Source organism: Panonychus citri, unplaced genomic scaffold (assembly GCF_014898815.1).
Source record: "Panonychus citri isolate SS breed McGregor unplaced genomic scaffold, ASM1489881v1 Contig00141, whole genome shotgun sequence".
Lineage (NCBI taxonomy): Eukaryota > Metazoa > Arthropoda > Arachnida > Trombidiformes > Tetranychidae > Panonychus > Panonychus citri.
This window is the reverse complement of record NW_026515546.1, coordinates 4,437,810-4,454,198: the sequence shown is the minus strand read 5'-3', so window position 1 is coordinate 4,454,198 and position 16,389 is coordinate 4,437,810. Positions and strand designations below refer to the sequence as shown.

General features: G+C 29.2%; 1 protein-coding gene and 1 long non-coding RNA gene across 7 annotated transcripts in view; one reads left to right on the top strand and one right to left on the bottom strand.

Moving 5' to 3' along the window:
• The window catches only part of LOC128395625 (lachesin-like), a 29,643-nt gene extending 24,869 nt beyond the window's left edge, over positions 1-4,774 (top strand). Inside the window, exons 6-9 of one of the 2 annotated variants that reach the window (XM_053356086.1) lie at positions 1,742-2,026; positions 2,718-2,801; positions 4,270-4,356; positions 4,466-4,774. In XM_053356086.1, the coding sequence (XP_053212061.1) occupies positions 1,742-2,026; positions 2,718-2,801; positions 4,270-4,356; positions 4,466-4,617 (608 nt within the window). In that variant the 3' untranslated portion in view covers positions 4,618-4,774. The remainder of the gene's footprint in view (positions 1-1,741; positions 2,027-2,717; positions 2,802-4,269; positions 4,357-4,465) is intronic. The other variant, XM_053356087.1, reaches the window with a different exon arrangement.
• Positions 4,775-11,381: 6,607 nt separating this feature from the next.
• LOC128395643 (uncharacterized) lies at positions 11,382-16,386 on the bottom strand. 5 transcript variants are annotated; one of them, XR_008326687.1, is made up of 6 exons: positions 16,081-16,386; positions 14,672-15,682; positions 14,306-14,469; positions 13,486-13,696; positions 12,788-13,205; positions 11,385-12,539 (listed from the first exon to the last, which is right to left on the bottom strand). It is a non-coding gene; the product is annotated as an uncharacterized LOC128395643 (long non-coding RNA). The 5 variants fall into 5 exon arrangements; XR_008326688.1 differs by having other exon boundaries at positions 14,699-15,682; XR_008326689.1 differs by having other exon boundaries at positions 11,382-12,539; positions 13,446-13,696; positions 14,306-15,682.
• Positions 16,387-16,389: the final 3 nt, after the last annotated feature.

The following is a 16,389-nucleotide window of genomic DNA, read 5'->3' as shown; positions in this document are numbered from 1 at the left end:
TTCAATGTTTTGTTGTTGGTGATTTTTTTTTGTTGGTTTGTATTAGTAAAAAAACAACATAAGCAAACAAACAAACAAAAGGATGATGTTGATGATGAGGATGAAGATGAAAAAATATCAATATCAACATCCATATATTGACACATGGACTAAACAATTGAATGATTCTTGGCATTGGATAAATCAATAAGATGAATTACTTTGGTGTTAGATTGATGGTCTTATGTAGTTTTTACGTTTTTTTTTCTTAATCTTAACTTTTTTCTTCATTCTCTCTCTCTCTCTTTTCATCTTCATTTTCTTCATTCTCTTCCTCTGTCTATCAAATACCTCACTAGTCTCTCTCTCTCTCCCACCACCAATGTCTATTTACCACTGCCTCATTTCAGCCTCTTCTCTCTCTGGAAGAGTAAACAATTTTCCACTTCCTTGAACCTCTTTTTGTTATTTGGAAGAAAAATATTCTCATTCCCCTGAATTCTTTGGATCATCTGATTTTCTTTTTTTCTATCACCATTATCATCATGAAGCTCTTATATTTACTGAATAATCTACCGCAAGATTATCAAAAGTGATGACGAAAAGTTTTGTCTTTTTTTCTGTCAACTTTTCCGCCTGTTCATGTTCACTTTTTGTTCAGAAGATTTTTCTTCATATTGAATCAGCTCTCTGATGTTTTCTCTCTCTCTCTCTCTCTCTCTCTCTCTCTCTCTCACAAACACTTCTTGTTATCATGTTAACTCTCTGTGGATAATTATTCATGATGTTCAGAATAGTTATTCTCATGGTATGTGTTTGATTCATACACTTTATATGGTGAATGTTTCCTTGATAAATTGAGTATTTCCACTTTCAAGAAGATGAAAACTATCATCATGTTCATCGGATTTTTCAGATGAAATTTCATTGCAATTCTTGAAAACATGTAACCCAACAAAATTCAAAATTATTCAAATTGAAGTTCCAAGTTTCAGTTATTGAGCAAATTTACAAATTCTGATAATGAACATGATCATGAGAAGTTGCTATGAATTGAAGTTACATTAAACAGTCTGTGATATTGTATAATGGACAATCATGAGCACACAAATGACCAGTGGACATGATAGTTTTTTTCCTTGTATATAGATTGAGGATAAAATGATTTTTCGAGACAAAAAAAGTATGAGAACAAGAAAAAAAAAGGTCAAATAAGACGGAAAATGATTAGGATCATGAAGGTTCTGATGATTCTGATGATGATGATGTTACCGATGCCTCAAGGGAATCATTATGAAAACTTGTGTGAATCAAAGGGAGAAATAAAAATAATAATATAATGATAAACATCCGGAAGCACTTTGATCATTATTATTATCATAATCAAGACAGAATAGAAACTGAATACTTCATGGTAACGGATGAAAATTGCTGAGAAATACATATAAACACTCACCCTGACAAGAATATACATTTACTCCTATTGTCCTCGCCTTAGGCTATTTTCCCAATTCAATGTTAATCTGATAGAGAAAATGATGGAAACTTTTCTCATACCATGGAAATATAAAGACAATGTGCTATCATAAAGAGATAAAGACAATTTTCTGTCAGAATTATGAATAAAACTTTTATTAATATTCGTTTGTTTATTTCTTATTCTTCTCTTATTCGAAAATTAAATCAGTTCGAAACTTTTATTAAAAGATATTCTTTCTCATTATTCTCGATTTTGACTGTTTTTCTTTGAATCTCTTTACAGTTTCACCCAAAATTCGTGCAGTCCAGTTGAGCGTTGGAGCGGTAAAAGGTTCTCATGTTGACCTTCAGTGTGAAATTGAAGCTTCACCTCGACCTTTGACCAGTTGGATACGAAAAGATGTGATACTTTTACCTTCCAATAAATATAAAATAATCGAAACGTTCAATGGATATAATATAACCATGAAATTGAGGATTAACGATTTAGAGGATAAAGATTTTGCTGCTTACATTTGTGTTGCCAAAAATCCATTAGGTGAACGAGAGGGTCGCCTAAGGGTATATGGTAAGTTGATTGATAACAATGTTACAACTATTAAATTGATTAGATTAAAAAGATTAATCAACTTAGATTGTAATTAAAAGAGAACCTGAAATTAATCGTGATTCATTGAACTGAATTGATTTAATTTAGTAGAAATCATTTCACTAAATATCAAGTATCTTTTTTATATCTGGTCAGAATGAACTTTACTCAGCTACATGAATATTATTTTCCCCATGAAATTGTAAGGGAATGATAAATATTAGTTTTCTCCCCGCAAACAATTTAACAGATTATTCAGAAATCCTATTAAATTGAATTTAATGAGGCTTAACCAGGAATTAGTTACATTAATGATTCTAATCATGCTAATCAATTTTACATCTCCTTACATACACATTATATTTATTTATCTATGGAATTCATGATTCACTGAGTATTTATAATGAACAATGAACTTCCATAGAAAGGATAATTTTCAATGAGATTTTATTTCCATCAGAATCTCAATGGTTTTAAACTGTTCAAGTTTCTTTCCATTGAAATGTATCAAAAGTTAATACAATTAGTTGAGAGAAAAACGATCTTCATCATTGATTTTTTTTGCGAAGAAAATTCAGTCAATAATATTTACTGTTAATTATTCTCATTTCATGAGAAATTATCATGATAATTATGCAATTATCTTCCATTTATTTGCTTTCTCTTACAGATATTCCTGCACCCACAACCGCCTTCTCAGTGCCTGTTAAATCAACATCTTCCACTCATAAACCACCAAAGAAAGTTTTCACCGGTGAGAGAGAATTTTTTTTTTCTCCAAAACCAACTAATTATCTTTTCCATGATAAAATAATCACAACAAGTCATGATAATCATTTCCATCCAATTTACCATTGGAACTTTACCTTTAGAAAATTTTTCTTTCCATTTGAACACAAATTTCAACTTATTGGTAACCGAATCTCTCATTTGATTGATTGTTTTTACCTCTACAAAAATGATTAATTAACTTAGAGATTATAATTAGAAATTTTCTCTTGATAATGATTAACTTAAATAATTATAGTTTCGATCAAAAACTCGAAAAAGTTCAAGTATTTCGAAAAGTTGTAAGATATTATCTTTAATATAAGAAGAGAATTTTTTCCCAAAGTTTATTTTCATCTTTCATTTATTATCGATCAATTCTGAGCTTTTGGTCAGTAAGTAATTTCTCAGTGTTATTGGTGGTCATCTAATCAATTTGCTGCCCTTTTGTTTTTCCATGAAGATGATAATGAACAAGTTCGATATGAATTGAGTAATCTATTAATACTAATGAATAGAACGTGAAATTAAGGTTAATGCGGAAATAATGTTGATTATAATCAGAATATGAGGTGGCCACGTTTCAATAATAATTCTGAGGTTGAGTGAAATTCATTTGCTTTCAATAGAATCTCAATCAGAAATTATAATCATTATGATGATGATAATGATGATTACCTATTATCGTTATTATTGTAATATTTTCATGGTAAAAACAATTGCAAAAGAATAACAAAAATACTGAATACTGAACAAGAAAAGTTTCAGAAGTTTTCTCTATTCCTTTACTTACATGATAAAAGTTTATGTTACTAGTTTTTTTCTTCCTGTTCCATCATGAATAAGATATTATCATGAATCAATTTGATTCTTAGGAATTTTTTATACTTTTCTATTCAATCTAGTACATCTGATAGTATGACAATGAATATGTTTATCATCATCATCATCATCTCGCCATTGTTGTTGAGTTATCATGATTCTTACTGAACAATTACTTATGAATTGTTTATTTACCAAGAATAGATTTGTTTCCATGTTGTTCAGGTTTTCATGATAATCTATGACAAAAGGCATGAGCTGATCATGATAAAGATGATGGTGATAAGTCCTTTTGCAAGAGGATAAAGGATAATCTTTCTTCCAGGGGGAAAAAATGATGATAAGAAACAAAAAATATATAAGATTATGAGTTGAGCTTTTCTCAGTTCCATCTAATGATCATTATAATCAACAGAATCAATAACATGATGATGATGAAATGCACATCGTTACAATTGTCATTCGTCGCCTTGATACTTGTAAGATTGGAATCCAACTAATCTATTCAACTCTCATAGATTAATGTGCTTCATTTGATTGATTTGATTGAATTAGTGATTATTATTATCATGGTGAACATTTTGTATTGAAACTAAGCGATTGTGCTAATATTGTTTGTGGTTTCATCACAGTTAGCACTCCAACCGTTATTAGCACTGGTTACAATAGGAAAGATGAGAAGAAGAAATCAAATAACATGAAAGAACTGAATCAAAGAAGTGAGTATCAAACATGAAATATTCCAAGAAAAAGTTCTGATAAAATTTTTCTTCAACTAATTTTCTTCTATTCTTTTTCCTCATTCTCATTACTTTACATGTTTACCAGCAATATCATCACCGATTCCACCACCACCAGTACCACCGTCTATACAATCATCTTCATCTTCTTCTCCATCTTCTGCTCCATCATTATCATCTATTCAATCTTATCCTGAATCATTATTTCTCTTTATCCTCATCCTATATCAACTTTCATGAGAATCTATTATCCTAACCTCATCCTTTTACCATGTTACTCAATCGATATCATGTATCTAAATATTTACAGATCTAATGTTCAAATCCCATTTACTGACCACTAACAATAGATTTTTTTTTCCATGATAATAATAAATAACGAAACACTTTCCAACAAGAGACGAGTTTTCATATTTTCATGATGAGCCAACAACATGATAGGCAAATGATAATTTAATGTTGCTGGTGCTAAATAATATAAGAAAATTTATTGATTTCTTTACTTTTCGTCAACAAACTTCAGATTAATTTAATGAAATTTATCTGCACTCAATCAAAAAATTATGAAATTTTCTGAATTCTCGAAACTTTATTTCATTTCCTCATCTTCATAATAAATACTGAAAGTATTGAATAAATTTCCTCTTCTCATACTGACCTAATGGTACTTATCCAGCCTATTAATCTTCATGTGAATACTTTAACTCTTTTAATACAAAGCGTTTACGCTAATTAAGACCAAAGATTAAGATTAAGATTAAGAAAATAGCTAAAAAATTAAGACTGTCTTGAATAACTCTCTTGAATACTTCGGCCCTGGACATGAGACTAATCACAATAAGGTCACTTTACGCTAGGAGCTTAAGGTCTAAGGTAAAATAATCTATGCTAAATCAAGTTTTTTCAAATAAAAACCTTTTTTCTGAATAGGCTATCGGTGAGTAGCAAAAAAAGTTATACAGTCCTTGAACTTATGCCGAGGACTGTATTTGTATAATTGACATAACCATCATTTGATTTGATGATGACCCATAGTAATAATGATGGCTATCATGAGGGAAAATAACCACTTTCATGATGCATCTCACTTCACATGATTTAACACCTTATTTATTATTATCAACTCGAAAGGAGCAGAATAATGTTGAGGCCACAAACATGGAAGAATGAAAAATTTCAATTCACTTTATATTATCAACATGGTCATCTATCAAATATACATAATAGTAGTTCAAAGTAATAAATATAAAATTGGTATTTATGTTCAGTTAATGTTTACCTTATGTTGTTAATGGTAACAAATACAAATTGATTGTAAAGGTTAATCAGATTCATTTTTGGATAAGTATTGAATTGTTGGAATGAAACTACTCATTGGATGTTCATGATGATGATGGTGAAAAAAAAAGATGATCGCTTTGAAAGGAATGAGAGAAATTCTTGCCAATATCCTGATAAGAATATATATAAGAAATTTATTCATTTTCATTCCATTCAGAAAGTTATCTTCAATTCCTCATCTCTATTATTAGATAGAATTGTTAATAAAGAGACAGATAACCAGCCAACTTTTATCATCTTCCTTTTCCTCCTACAACTTCCTCATCTTCTTCCTCCTCTCTACTATCTATTTACCTCTAATTTTCATCTTTCATTTTACCTTCAACATCATATTCCAATAATCAAACCACCACCACAACTATTATCATCTCTTCATGATGTATTGATCAGATTCACCTCATCATCAGCATCATCTTCCAATATGAAATTGATTTCAATTACTGAGATTCGTTTGAATTTTTTTTTCTATCTCATCTTCATCCCTTGAATCTCAAATAATATTGCTCATGATGATGACGAGCAGAGTTGATAAATACACTGAGAAATTTCAATCAAACCGAAATGATTGTTCAGTGCTGAATATAATCTATGCTATATATATTTTTTCCTCTTGAAAGAAAATACAAAACTTTCTGATAATCTCAATGATCTCATGATGAATTGATTGTGAACAAATCAGCACCAATTCTGCCTGTGGTTAAGTCTTAAACTGAATCAAAACTGACAGTTTTACAGAATCAACCAAAAGATTTTGAAACTTTTGCCGATGAAGAAAATCTGATCCATGATAATAGACAAGATTTCATGAGATAAACAATGAAATCAAGAAAAACAAAAGGTAATTTAAGTAATTTGAAAAGTTCTGAACCAAATCAAATAAATGAAGTGAAATTATCATGATTAAGTTGATGCACTTTCTAATTGGATAGTTATTCATTCAGGATTATCATTTTGCACCCACCATGTTATCAACATTATCTCAAGTATTATTGACACAAGTAACTGTTTAAAATTTAAATTAAACTTGACAAGAGTTTTATTATTTGCTGATTACTTGGTAATTCAGTTTGATTTAAGTTGAGTGTGTCAAATAACACAGATCTTTGATTAATTTGATTATCATTATAATAATAATATAATAACAAAGATCATGTCAGATTTGTCTGAGTTTAATTTACCTTGAACAAAGATTTGTGAATCCAGAATAAGTTCACACTTTCCCATGTAGTTTTCAGGGTGTTTTTTTCAACTACATTAAAATGGATGTAATCAAATTCCAAGAGTCTATTTATCTAACATATATCACTGAATTTCATGTCAATTCTCCTCTTCCATGATAATAATATTGGAATCGTATTTGTCTTAGAGTTTAACTTTTCTCTCTCTCTCTCTCACATACACTTTCTTCATTCTTGTTCTACCTCAGTTATCATGATATTGCTCATGATCATGTTCTGAACTTCTTGTTTTGACATGAATCTTTTTGATCAATGGTTAAAAACACTCAAAGTAACATTATTATCATTTGATTTGTTGTTAGATTTTTATCCTGGCTTTTTCTTGCTGTTCAGTCTTCATGATAACGATAACAATGACTGAGGAAACATAATTGGAACAGATTGTCAGGTATATATATATATAATACCATTCTGGGCTTGGTATTGATGTTTATTTGTTATATTGACCAACAACAAGAAGATGACCAAGGTCCAGTTATCATTGTTTAGTTGATAAAAGATTAACTGGATGACATGGATTACATGGAATCAGATAGTGTCAAATTTATCTCTCTATTAATGTAATAATAATAATACAGAAATAGACTGGGAGATGTTGTGATGATCATCGATGAAATTTCACCAATAGATTTTTCCTCGATATTCATGAACTTTTCATGAAAATTTACTGCAAAAAAAGTGATAGATTTTGTATTCTCACTTATTAGTATTCACAATTTACTCTCAACACCAATTACGATTCACTTTTCTACACCAATGAATAATCAATGAGAACGAGAAAATTGTTGTGTTCTAATTGTGATAATCGGTGAACTTGTTTTCAGATAATTTCTCGCCAATGTTCAGATAATTGTGATAATAACGATAAAGTTTCATGTTACTTTTTTTCATGAGTCTATTTTCGGGTTTCAAATAGTTTTTTAATCTAATAAAAAAGTAACACCGAGTAAAATAACTGAACTTTTTTTCCAATTTCAAGTAATTGTTGTGTTTTCTTTTCTGTTTAACAGTTTGAATTATCTCAAATGTAGGAATAGGTTGAGAAAATTAAGAAAACTTGGAATTGATTGAAAAACTTTTGTTCTATCATGATGGTCTGAACATTAACAGAACTCATTCAAACTCAAGTTTTATCCTTTTTTTTGCAGAAAATTATGACATTTTCAGCACTCGAATGTTCAATTCGCTATGTACTATAAGTATAAGTAACAGATCTCAACGTTTTGTCTTTGAAAAGAGATTAACTTTTTCCATTACACTGAATTACTTTTTATGAAACAATTAACAATTTCTTTTCTGATAATTAACTGCTATCAAAAAAAGTTCATCTGAAGACTAAAGCAAAGGTGAGTCTCTGAATCTTCAAAAGATAGTAGATTCCTGGAACTGATCAAATTGAGATACACCGAATCAAAGCAATTGTAACAAATATGAATTCATTTATGTTCATAAACGCTCAATGGGTCAAAAGCTCTCGATTACATCAGTAGTACATATAAAGAAACCAACAGAGATCAAGGTGAATTCTGAAAACTTATCACCATCAGGGATTAGTTTGGAAAGTTATCAGGAAAAAAAAAAAGGTCATTTCTAACTAGGAATCAATGTATTCCAAGCAAAGTAAAATTGAACTGAACAGATTGAAATGAATAATATTCAGAGAATGATAATAATAGTTTCAAAGCTAAAGGGAATTGGATTTCAAAGAAAATGAATTTTCTTCATGAGACATTTTCTTTTCCTCATTTCTTCTGATACCAGGAAATATGATGATTATTGATATTGTTCTAGAACTGATATTGGTATTTAGCGAATGATTTATTGGTCATTTATGTTTTTCGATAATAGTTTTTGAGTTACAGTCAAAGAAATTGATATATGCTTTAAATTATCATAAATCGACACCATGGACACTTAATATTATCGAAAGTTGGTGCTTGTTGGAACTCTTTCCAATAGCTATTAGATTCAGATCATCAGATGGCGATATTTTTATCGAGATAAATGTTTATCATTTTCCAATGAAAGATCGAACCTCTGATAATGATCAATTGTTGTAGAAAATTAAGGAAAAATTGACATTGAATTGAAATCTATGAGAGGTCAATCATCACCAAGGAACAGGAACAACGGCCTGTCTCTTGATTCCCCTCTAGTTTTTCAGTCTTTTTTTTTCAATAAACATTTCGAGCGAAAAGATGAAAAATATAATATCTCGTAAGGGGGAAATACTAGAGTTAAATAAGAGAGTGGGTATGAAAAGCGGGATTATGATGATGATTAAGATGATATTCAACTGATAGAACAACAAATTGTCCATCAAAGTGGGTTGAAGGTTTTTTCCTTGTTTCCTTTTCCTCCTTCATCATCTTTCACCATCAACAGCTTGGTGTAAAAGCTCAGCCTTTAGCTAATCATTTATATTTGATGCTATTATTTTGATTATGATTACAAGGTATTGATATTGTTCATCTTGTTGTTGTTGTTAAAATAACAACAACAGGGAGGGAAAATGAGGAAACTTTTACATTCTTGTTATTTCATCCACTTTGCTTTTCATTCCCACTCACCCACTTTCTCTCTCTCTCTCTCTCTCTCTCTCTCTCTCTCTCTCTCTCTCTCTCTCTCTCTCTCTCTGTTGATCTTTTCACCCACCCTGATGATAACCTTGAGAAAAAAAGTATCATCAATAACATGATGGGTGCAGAAAAAGAAGAGGTTGATAAAAAAGTAGAAAATAATATAAATTACATTCTTCCACCTATTCTACCCACCGCCACTTTCCACCCTCTCCTCATCTTCCTCTTCCTTTTCTGCCCTTGAGTAGTTCATGTTAATGTTATCATGTATTATATTATCTTCTTTTGCTTCTCTCATCATCATCATCTTTTCACCTCTTATTAAGGTCTCTTATCATCTTCCATAATCAGATCAATATCAAGAAAGAAATAAAAGAGGAAGAGGAAAAGATGATGATGATGATTAGGGAAGATGAGGCAAAAGTGGCAGTGGGAGTGGGAAAAGAGGTAAAAGTTTCCATTATTATCAATTTTAATTCATTTTCCCTCCTTACCATGTTTACCACTCTCTCTTTTCAATGTTGCCCCTTCCTAGAAGGTGATAATTCAACTAAGGAATGACAAAAACTTTGATACGATTAACTTTAATTATCCATTAGAAATGGAAACAATTTAAATTATATCGTGAGAATTGATATTGAATTTATGTTCAATTGATTATCTTAACAATTTGAATTAATCCAATGTAATAATTGATTAGGGGAGAAACTAATCATCATTAGGTAGATAATCAGTTAATTGTTATCGAAATTGAATTTTTTTTCTGCTAAAATGATTAACTATTATCAACACTTTTGACTGTCAATTTAATGATAATGATTAAAAGTTAATCTGATTAACCTTAAACAATGTTGTTAATGACAACAATGATTAAGTTAATTAACAACAGCAAAAAAAAATAGGTAATTGAATATGTTAATTATCATTTAATTGTATTGATTAAATACAAGAAAAAAAGTCAAGTTAAAATTGATTAGCATGAAATTTTTTTTAATTAATTAATCAACTAACCATAATGTAAAGCTTTGCAAGGATCATTCATCTTGTTAATTGTTAATTATCATGATAATCATAATTATTATTGATTTAAATTGAGTATTCAATCATTAATTGATTTAATTATGTGTTAGTCCAGCAATTAAAAGTTAATAGTTAAAGTTTATAATGATTATTGTTAATAAAAAATTAAAATCACAATCATAAATGTTTAATTCAACTATATCACAATCAATTTAACTAATGATAAATAATCTTAATTGTTACCATTTTAAATGGTCAAGTTGATTGACCAACAACAACAACAATCAACTTAATCATCCTGATACAAGTTAGTATCAAGTTTTGTAATTAGTTTAATGAATTAAGTGTAGCAATTAAGGTAAAACAATTTCAGGTAGGAAAAGGTAACCTTAAATTAATCACCATTGTAAAACTAATTAGTAATTAATTGTAGACGTTGTAAGTTGATTGGATCAACTAAATTGATTATGATTAATATGTTGGTACCTTTGTATTTCCCAAATAGATTGCGTTTCTTAAATTGTTATTACCTTGATTACAATTACATTGATTATTATTAATGTTTCAATGAGAAACAAAAAAAACAGTTACCAACAATCAAATGTAATCATAATCATCATGCAAAAAACAATTTAATATATTAAATTGTAAAAGTAATTGTAAGAACCAGGTTTAAATTGTTAGTCTCTTATAATACATCAGATTAATCATAATAATAGGTTAAATCATCTGAAACAATTTAACAATTATCATTATTTAATTCATATTAATAGTAATCAGTGAAAATATTGATTGAAACAAAAATGATTTAGTGATAAATTGTTATGATTAAACAATTAGAGACATTGTTATATTTACCATTGAGATAGAGATTTTAATAAATCAAATGAGGGAAAAAGTTAATTCAGTTTTTGCCAATCCAATTGATTGTTGATCATTTTGAGAGAGGAACGAAAAATTTTCATTGATTATTAATCAATTGTGGTAATAATTATTGTTTTTCCAACACTTTCAATCAGCTAATCTACTGATTGTCCAGTTAATTGTTAGTTAATCTAGAAAAGGTAATAAAAAAATCACAAAATAAATTCAGTTGATATAATTAAAGTAAGAATGAAATATTTAAACAATAAACAAAAGTCACGCTATCACAATTAATATCCTAATCATTATCAACACATCATCTTTTGTCATCACAATTATGGTCAAGAATATAATGATTGTCCGGCCAAGAGTTTATATCATATAAAAAAAAAGCTTTTATCAAGTTACTTTCTGGTTGACCTGTCATGAGAAATGTTGGTTTCCTATTGCAATTCATTATTTGATTGTCCATTATATTGTTGGGTCCATGGGTCCATTGGTGGTGATGGTGACAATTTAGGGTTTTCACCAAGATTCATTGGTTAATTGTAAATGAAAATGATGATAATTGAGATGGTTCATTATTTGATAACTATTTGGGTCTTCAATCACAATTGTATTCAAGATACAATACTCATTTATATGAGAGATACTCTGTTTACCAACAACAATCAACCTCATTGATTATGCATAACATTATTAACCAACACATCAAATGTAATCAACGAGTGTACATATTACATGTAATAATATATTCTTGATATGAATCTACAATCATAATAAATGATAATCATCATCATCATCATCATCATCATAATACCAATTGTGTTTACATAATAATATTCATCAAAAAAAAAATGATGATCGATTTACAATCAGTAAATAGTTGATTGTTTACTTTCACTTCATTTTTACTATTAGAATAGTTTGATCGTATCAATTTGATTACTGATTGTCCATTCGTTTTGTTGGTTCAATTTTTAATTGCACGAGAATTGAGTCTATTAAATTAATCCTTTCCAATTTATTATGATGGTAATGGTGGTCATCTTGTGGTCATTTTTGTGCTTGTTTGTTTAATCTTCAATCACGTTTCTGTTAACTCAATCAAATGGGTTTTCTGTAAAGAGAGAAAAGTAAATAAATAAAATATTGTTAATCTAAATTGTTGGTGAATATGGAAAATAATTCAATCAAATTGATTTATCTTCTTTCTCACCATCATTCATATGAGTTGAATCAGTATTCATGATATATGTATACTTAGTATGAGAAAGAGTAAAATATTAATAATATCATGATGGAAATCTGATAATTATCTCAATTAACTTTGGCCCAAAGATCAATTGTTTCCAGTAATTAACATACCAAAATTATTAATTGTGTTGGAATGATGTTCTCAATGGTGCCTTAGTTAATAGGATGGAGACAAATCAGTTCACCATGGAAAGATTGATGATCATGATAATCTGTTCACAGTTAACAACTAATACATCAATTCAATTGTTGTCTATTTGCCTTCCAATTGAAAGACACACATAACTGTACATGGTAAATATTACATATTATTTTTTGTATTATGAATTTGTTATGTGAATAATAATGTTGACATTTTTTTCGTGGATCCAAAGTTTACCAAATCTTTAGGGTCATTTTTCACACATCTAAATGGTCAATGGAAAGACTTGGATTCTCTCTCAGTCAACCACCTCCTCTAATTAGAAGGAGAAAGATGGAGAGAGGAAGAGAGAATTTGCCAATGTGAATTATAAGGGAGTGAAAGTATCTATCGAAATTGTAGAAATATAATTGAAAGGAGAGAAAAGGGAAGATGAAGCATACAGAATTCGAAGACGTGAATTGCAATAGATTAATAGAGAGAAAGAGGGAGACTAACTGAGTGGTCAGTGTTTAGAGCTGGTCAAAATTAGATTAAAGGAAAGGAAGTCCAAGAGAAAGTTTCTCTTTTTCTCCATCTCTTTTCATAAGAAAGGAAACATGACCAGTATAAGAAATGGACTCGTACCGATTGATTGTTTTGAAAGGAATCAAGTACATCTACTGACCGTTACTTATAAATGACCACGATTTTTGTACCTTTAACTTTCAGCACTTTCGTGATAATCATGTCACCAAAACTATTTAAAGGTAAACAAAATATTGGTGCTAAAGGTTTTACAACATCAGTTCCAGGTAACAATCAAAAGATTCAAATGTCAATTTGTATAAAGAGTCAAGTGTAGTCCAGTTAGATCATCGATTGTTACAATTGGAAATCTGTATGAGAAGAAATAAAGTTGATCAGTTAATAAGAAACTTAAATATTGTGAGATTAAACCGATTGAACATAATCAATATGAGATGAAAAACATGATGAAAGGTGATGATAATAATGATGGATAAATATGACTGATATACTGATAGTTTTGTATAACCTCAATCATGATAAATACAAATAACGATAATCTTACAATCAAATATCAAGTTCACGTACACAACTACAATGGTTAATGTCATTTCCTATTAATACAATTATTTTTGATTATATTTTTATATTCTATTGAGAATTTATTTCTCTCTTCTTCTTTGTCATCATCATCATTATCATTATCATGATAGTTTTCATTTCAGATTGATAAGTTATCGTTGATATTGAATTGATTTCAATTTAGTAGCTGAGATCAATTTATGTTGTTTTCTTGTTTATCAATCAACTCATTAAGTTGATTTCTTTTCTTCATTCAAGTTTTCAAGGAATCAAAATTAACAGTAAATGAGACTAATTTGGTAAGGATTTTCTAATACCTCATAAAGTTAATATCCAATCATAATTGATAGAAATTTAATTTATCAGGTAACTCATTAAGATGATGATGTAATATTTACCTTGATTGGGAGTAATTAGTTGTTTCTGTTATCCAACAATTTACACTTTGCGCTATGTTTACATAAGTATCTTCTCAAAGTAACTGGATCATGTTTGTGTTGTTGATCAGGATGATAATGATGATGATGATTCTGAACACAATAAAAAGCGTAAAAAGATAACACTGAAAAGAGAGAGAGAGAGAGAAAAGGGAAAGAGTGATAATAGAGATGGTAAATATACTGTATATGGAAGATGAGAAAAAAAAATAGAAAAAAGGATGAGGAAGAAAAGGGAATGATGATGATGAAAGGAAGACAAAAAGACGAATAGATGAGAATAGAAGATAGGGAGACATTGTAAAAAAGAGTAGAAGGCGAAATCACAGTTATTTCCACATGATCTTTTGTTACGTTTTTTCTTTCATTTCTTTTCTCTCCATAAATGTTATTAGTTTATTGAGTTGATGGTCTTTTTCCGAGTTCGATTTTTTTTCATCTTCCAAAGAGAATGTGTGTATATATAAATAGTTGGTCTTTTTCTTCATCATATTCGTTGTCGTTTCCATCTTCTTGTTTTCTTTTGTTTGGATTCCATTGATTGTCTTCCTTTCTCTTCACAAGTTGGAAATGTTTGCATAAATATACATGAATCCTTGTCTCTTCCATTGAAATGATTATTGAATTTTGTAAATTTTGAATTCGTAATTGTATCAGATAAGATTAAATAGATTCATTGTTGTTCTCAAGTGAGGTTAATGTGAAATTGAAATTAACCCAAAGTTGACAATTTAACCACCAAAGGAAAATTCCACTTGAAATGATGATGATGAGCTAGTCTTCCTTTTCCTCCTCCTCTCCATCCTCTTTGTCTGCTACATGATGATCAGGATAATGATCATCATGATTTGAAATATTGACTTGAACATCACATGATAATAAGTGACAGTTATATTAAGTTTTACCATTTCCATCGTCTTGTGATTATTGTCTTCCAAAAAGAGTTGGTTACTTGTTAATCCGAATCCTTTTTTTTTGTCAGTGTGATTTTCATGATGATTAACGTTAAGATGATTAAACAGAATGTGTTAGTCCAATAGAGATCATTATCTGACCTTCAAATGGAATCCAGGATATGTATTATCATGAGTTTTAGATGAGAATAATGGGAGGAGGAGAGAAGATTGTTTTCTTCCTCTCTTTGTGGCTTTTGCATAGTTAATGGTGGTGAGAATAACGATTGAAGGAGCAAAGTGAGTACAGATTATCTTCCAGTTGATTTACCAACCATCCTTATTCATTGCCTTCAGCTAAAGTTGATTTAAATCATTTTGGATACATTCTGATTAGAATCAAGTGATGGACCATTAACCCTCTCCAATGTAAACATGGTGAATTCTATATATAATAGAGAGAAGAGAAAAAAAAGAAAAGAAAATCAAAAATCCAAATAAAACTCAATGGTAATTAAAAGCTATTAAAATTCACAAGAAAAACAATGAATCATTGGCAAGGGAAAACCAGATTAACTTTGATATGGAAGAAATTGTCTAGATAAAGAGATGGCCATCAATTAACCACAATGCAGAGATTAATGTTAGATTATTTTAAAATATAAACTAGATTAATTAAAATACTTAATTAATCCCTTTTGTTTGTAACAACAACAATAAAAATAAACCGGGAAAACGTTCAATCCAAAGTGCAAACAGCAAAAGAGGATTCACCAATCAATTACCAGGCCGATTTTCACAATCAATAAATTCCCTTCAATGGAGACATAAATTAATACTCACCAATTATCACCTTAAATCCGTAGGTCAATTAAAAACACAACAATTAACCCAAACGATCAACCAAAAGAAATTGAATCAAGACAAACAATCAATAATCCCAGAAAGAATCATTCAAATTACTATCATGTAAACCAAAGTATTCCAATTAGTTGACAAAACTACAAAATCATCACATTTTTCGAAAATTTGAATCAACTAAAATTAATTAGAGAAAATCTTGGAATATAAATTAAACTCTAATTAAAAACGAAACAATTTAGTTAAATTGACAAAAATTTAAAAAAGAAAAGAAAATATTTAAAGTTAAGA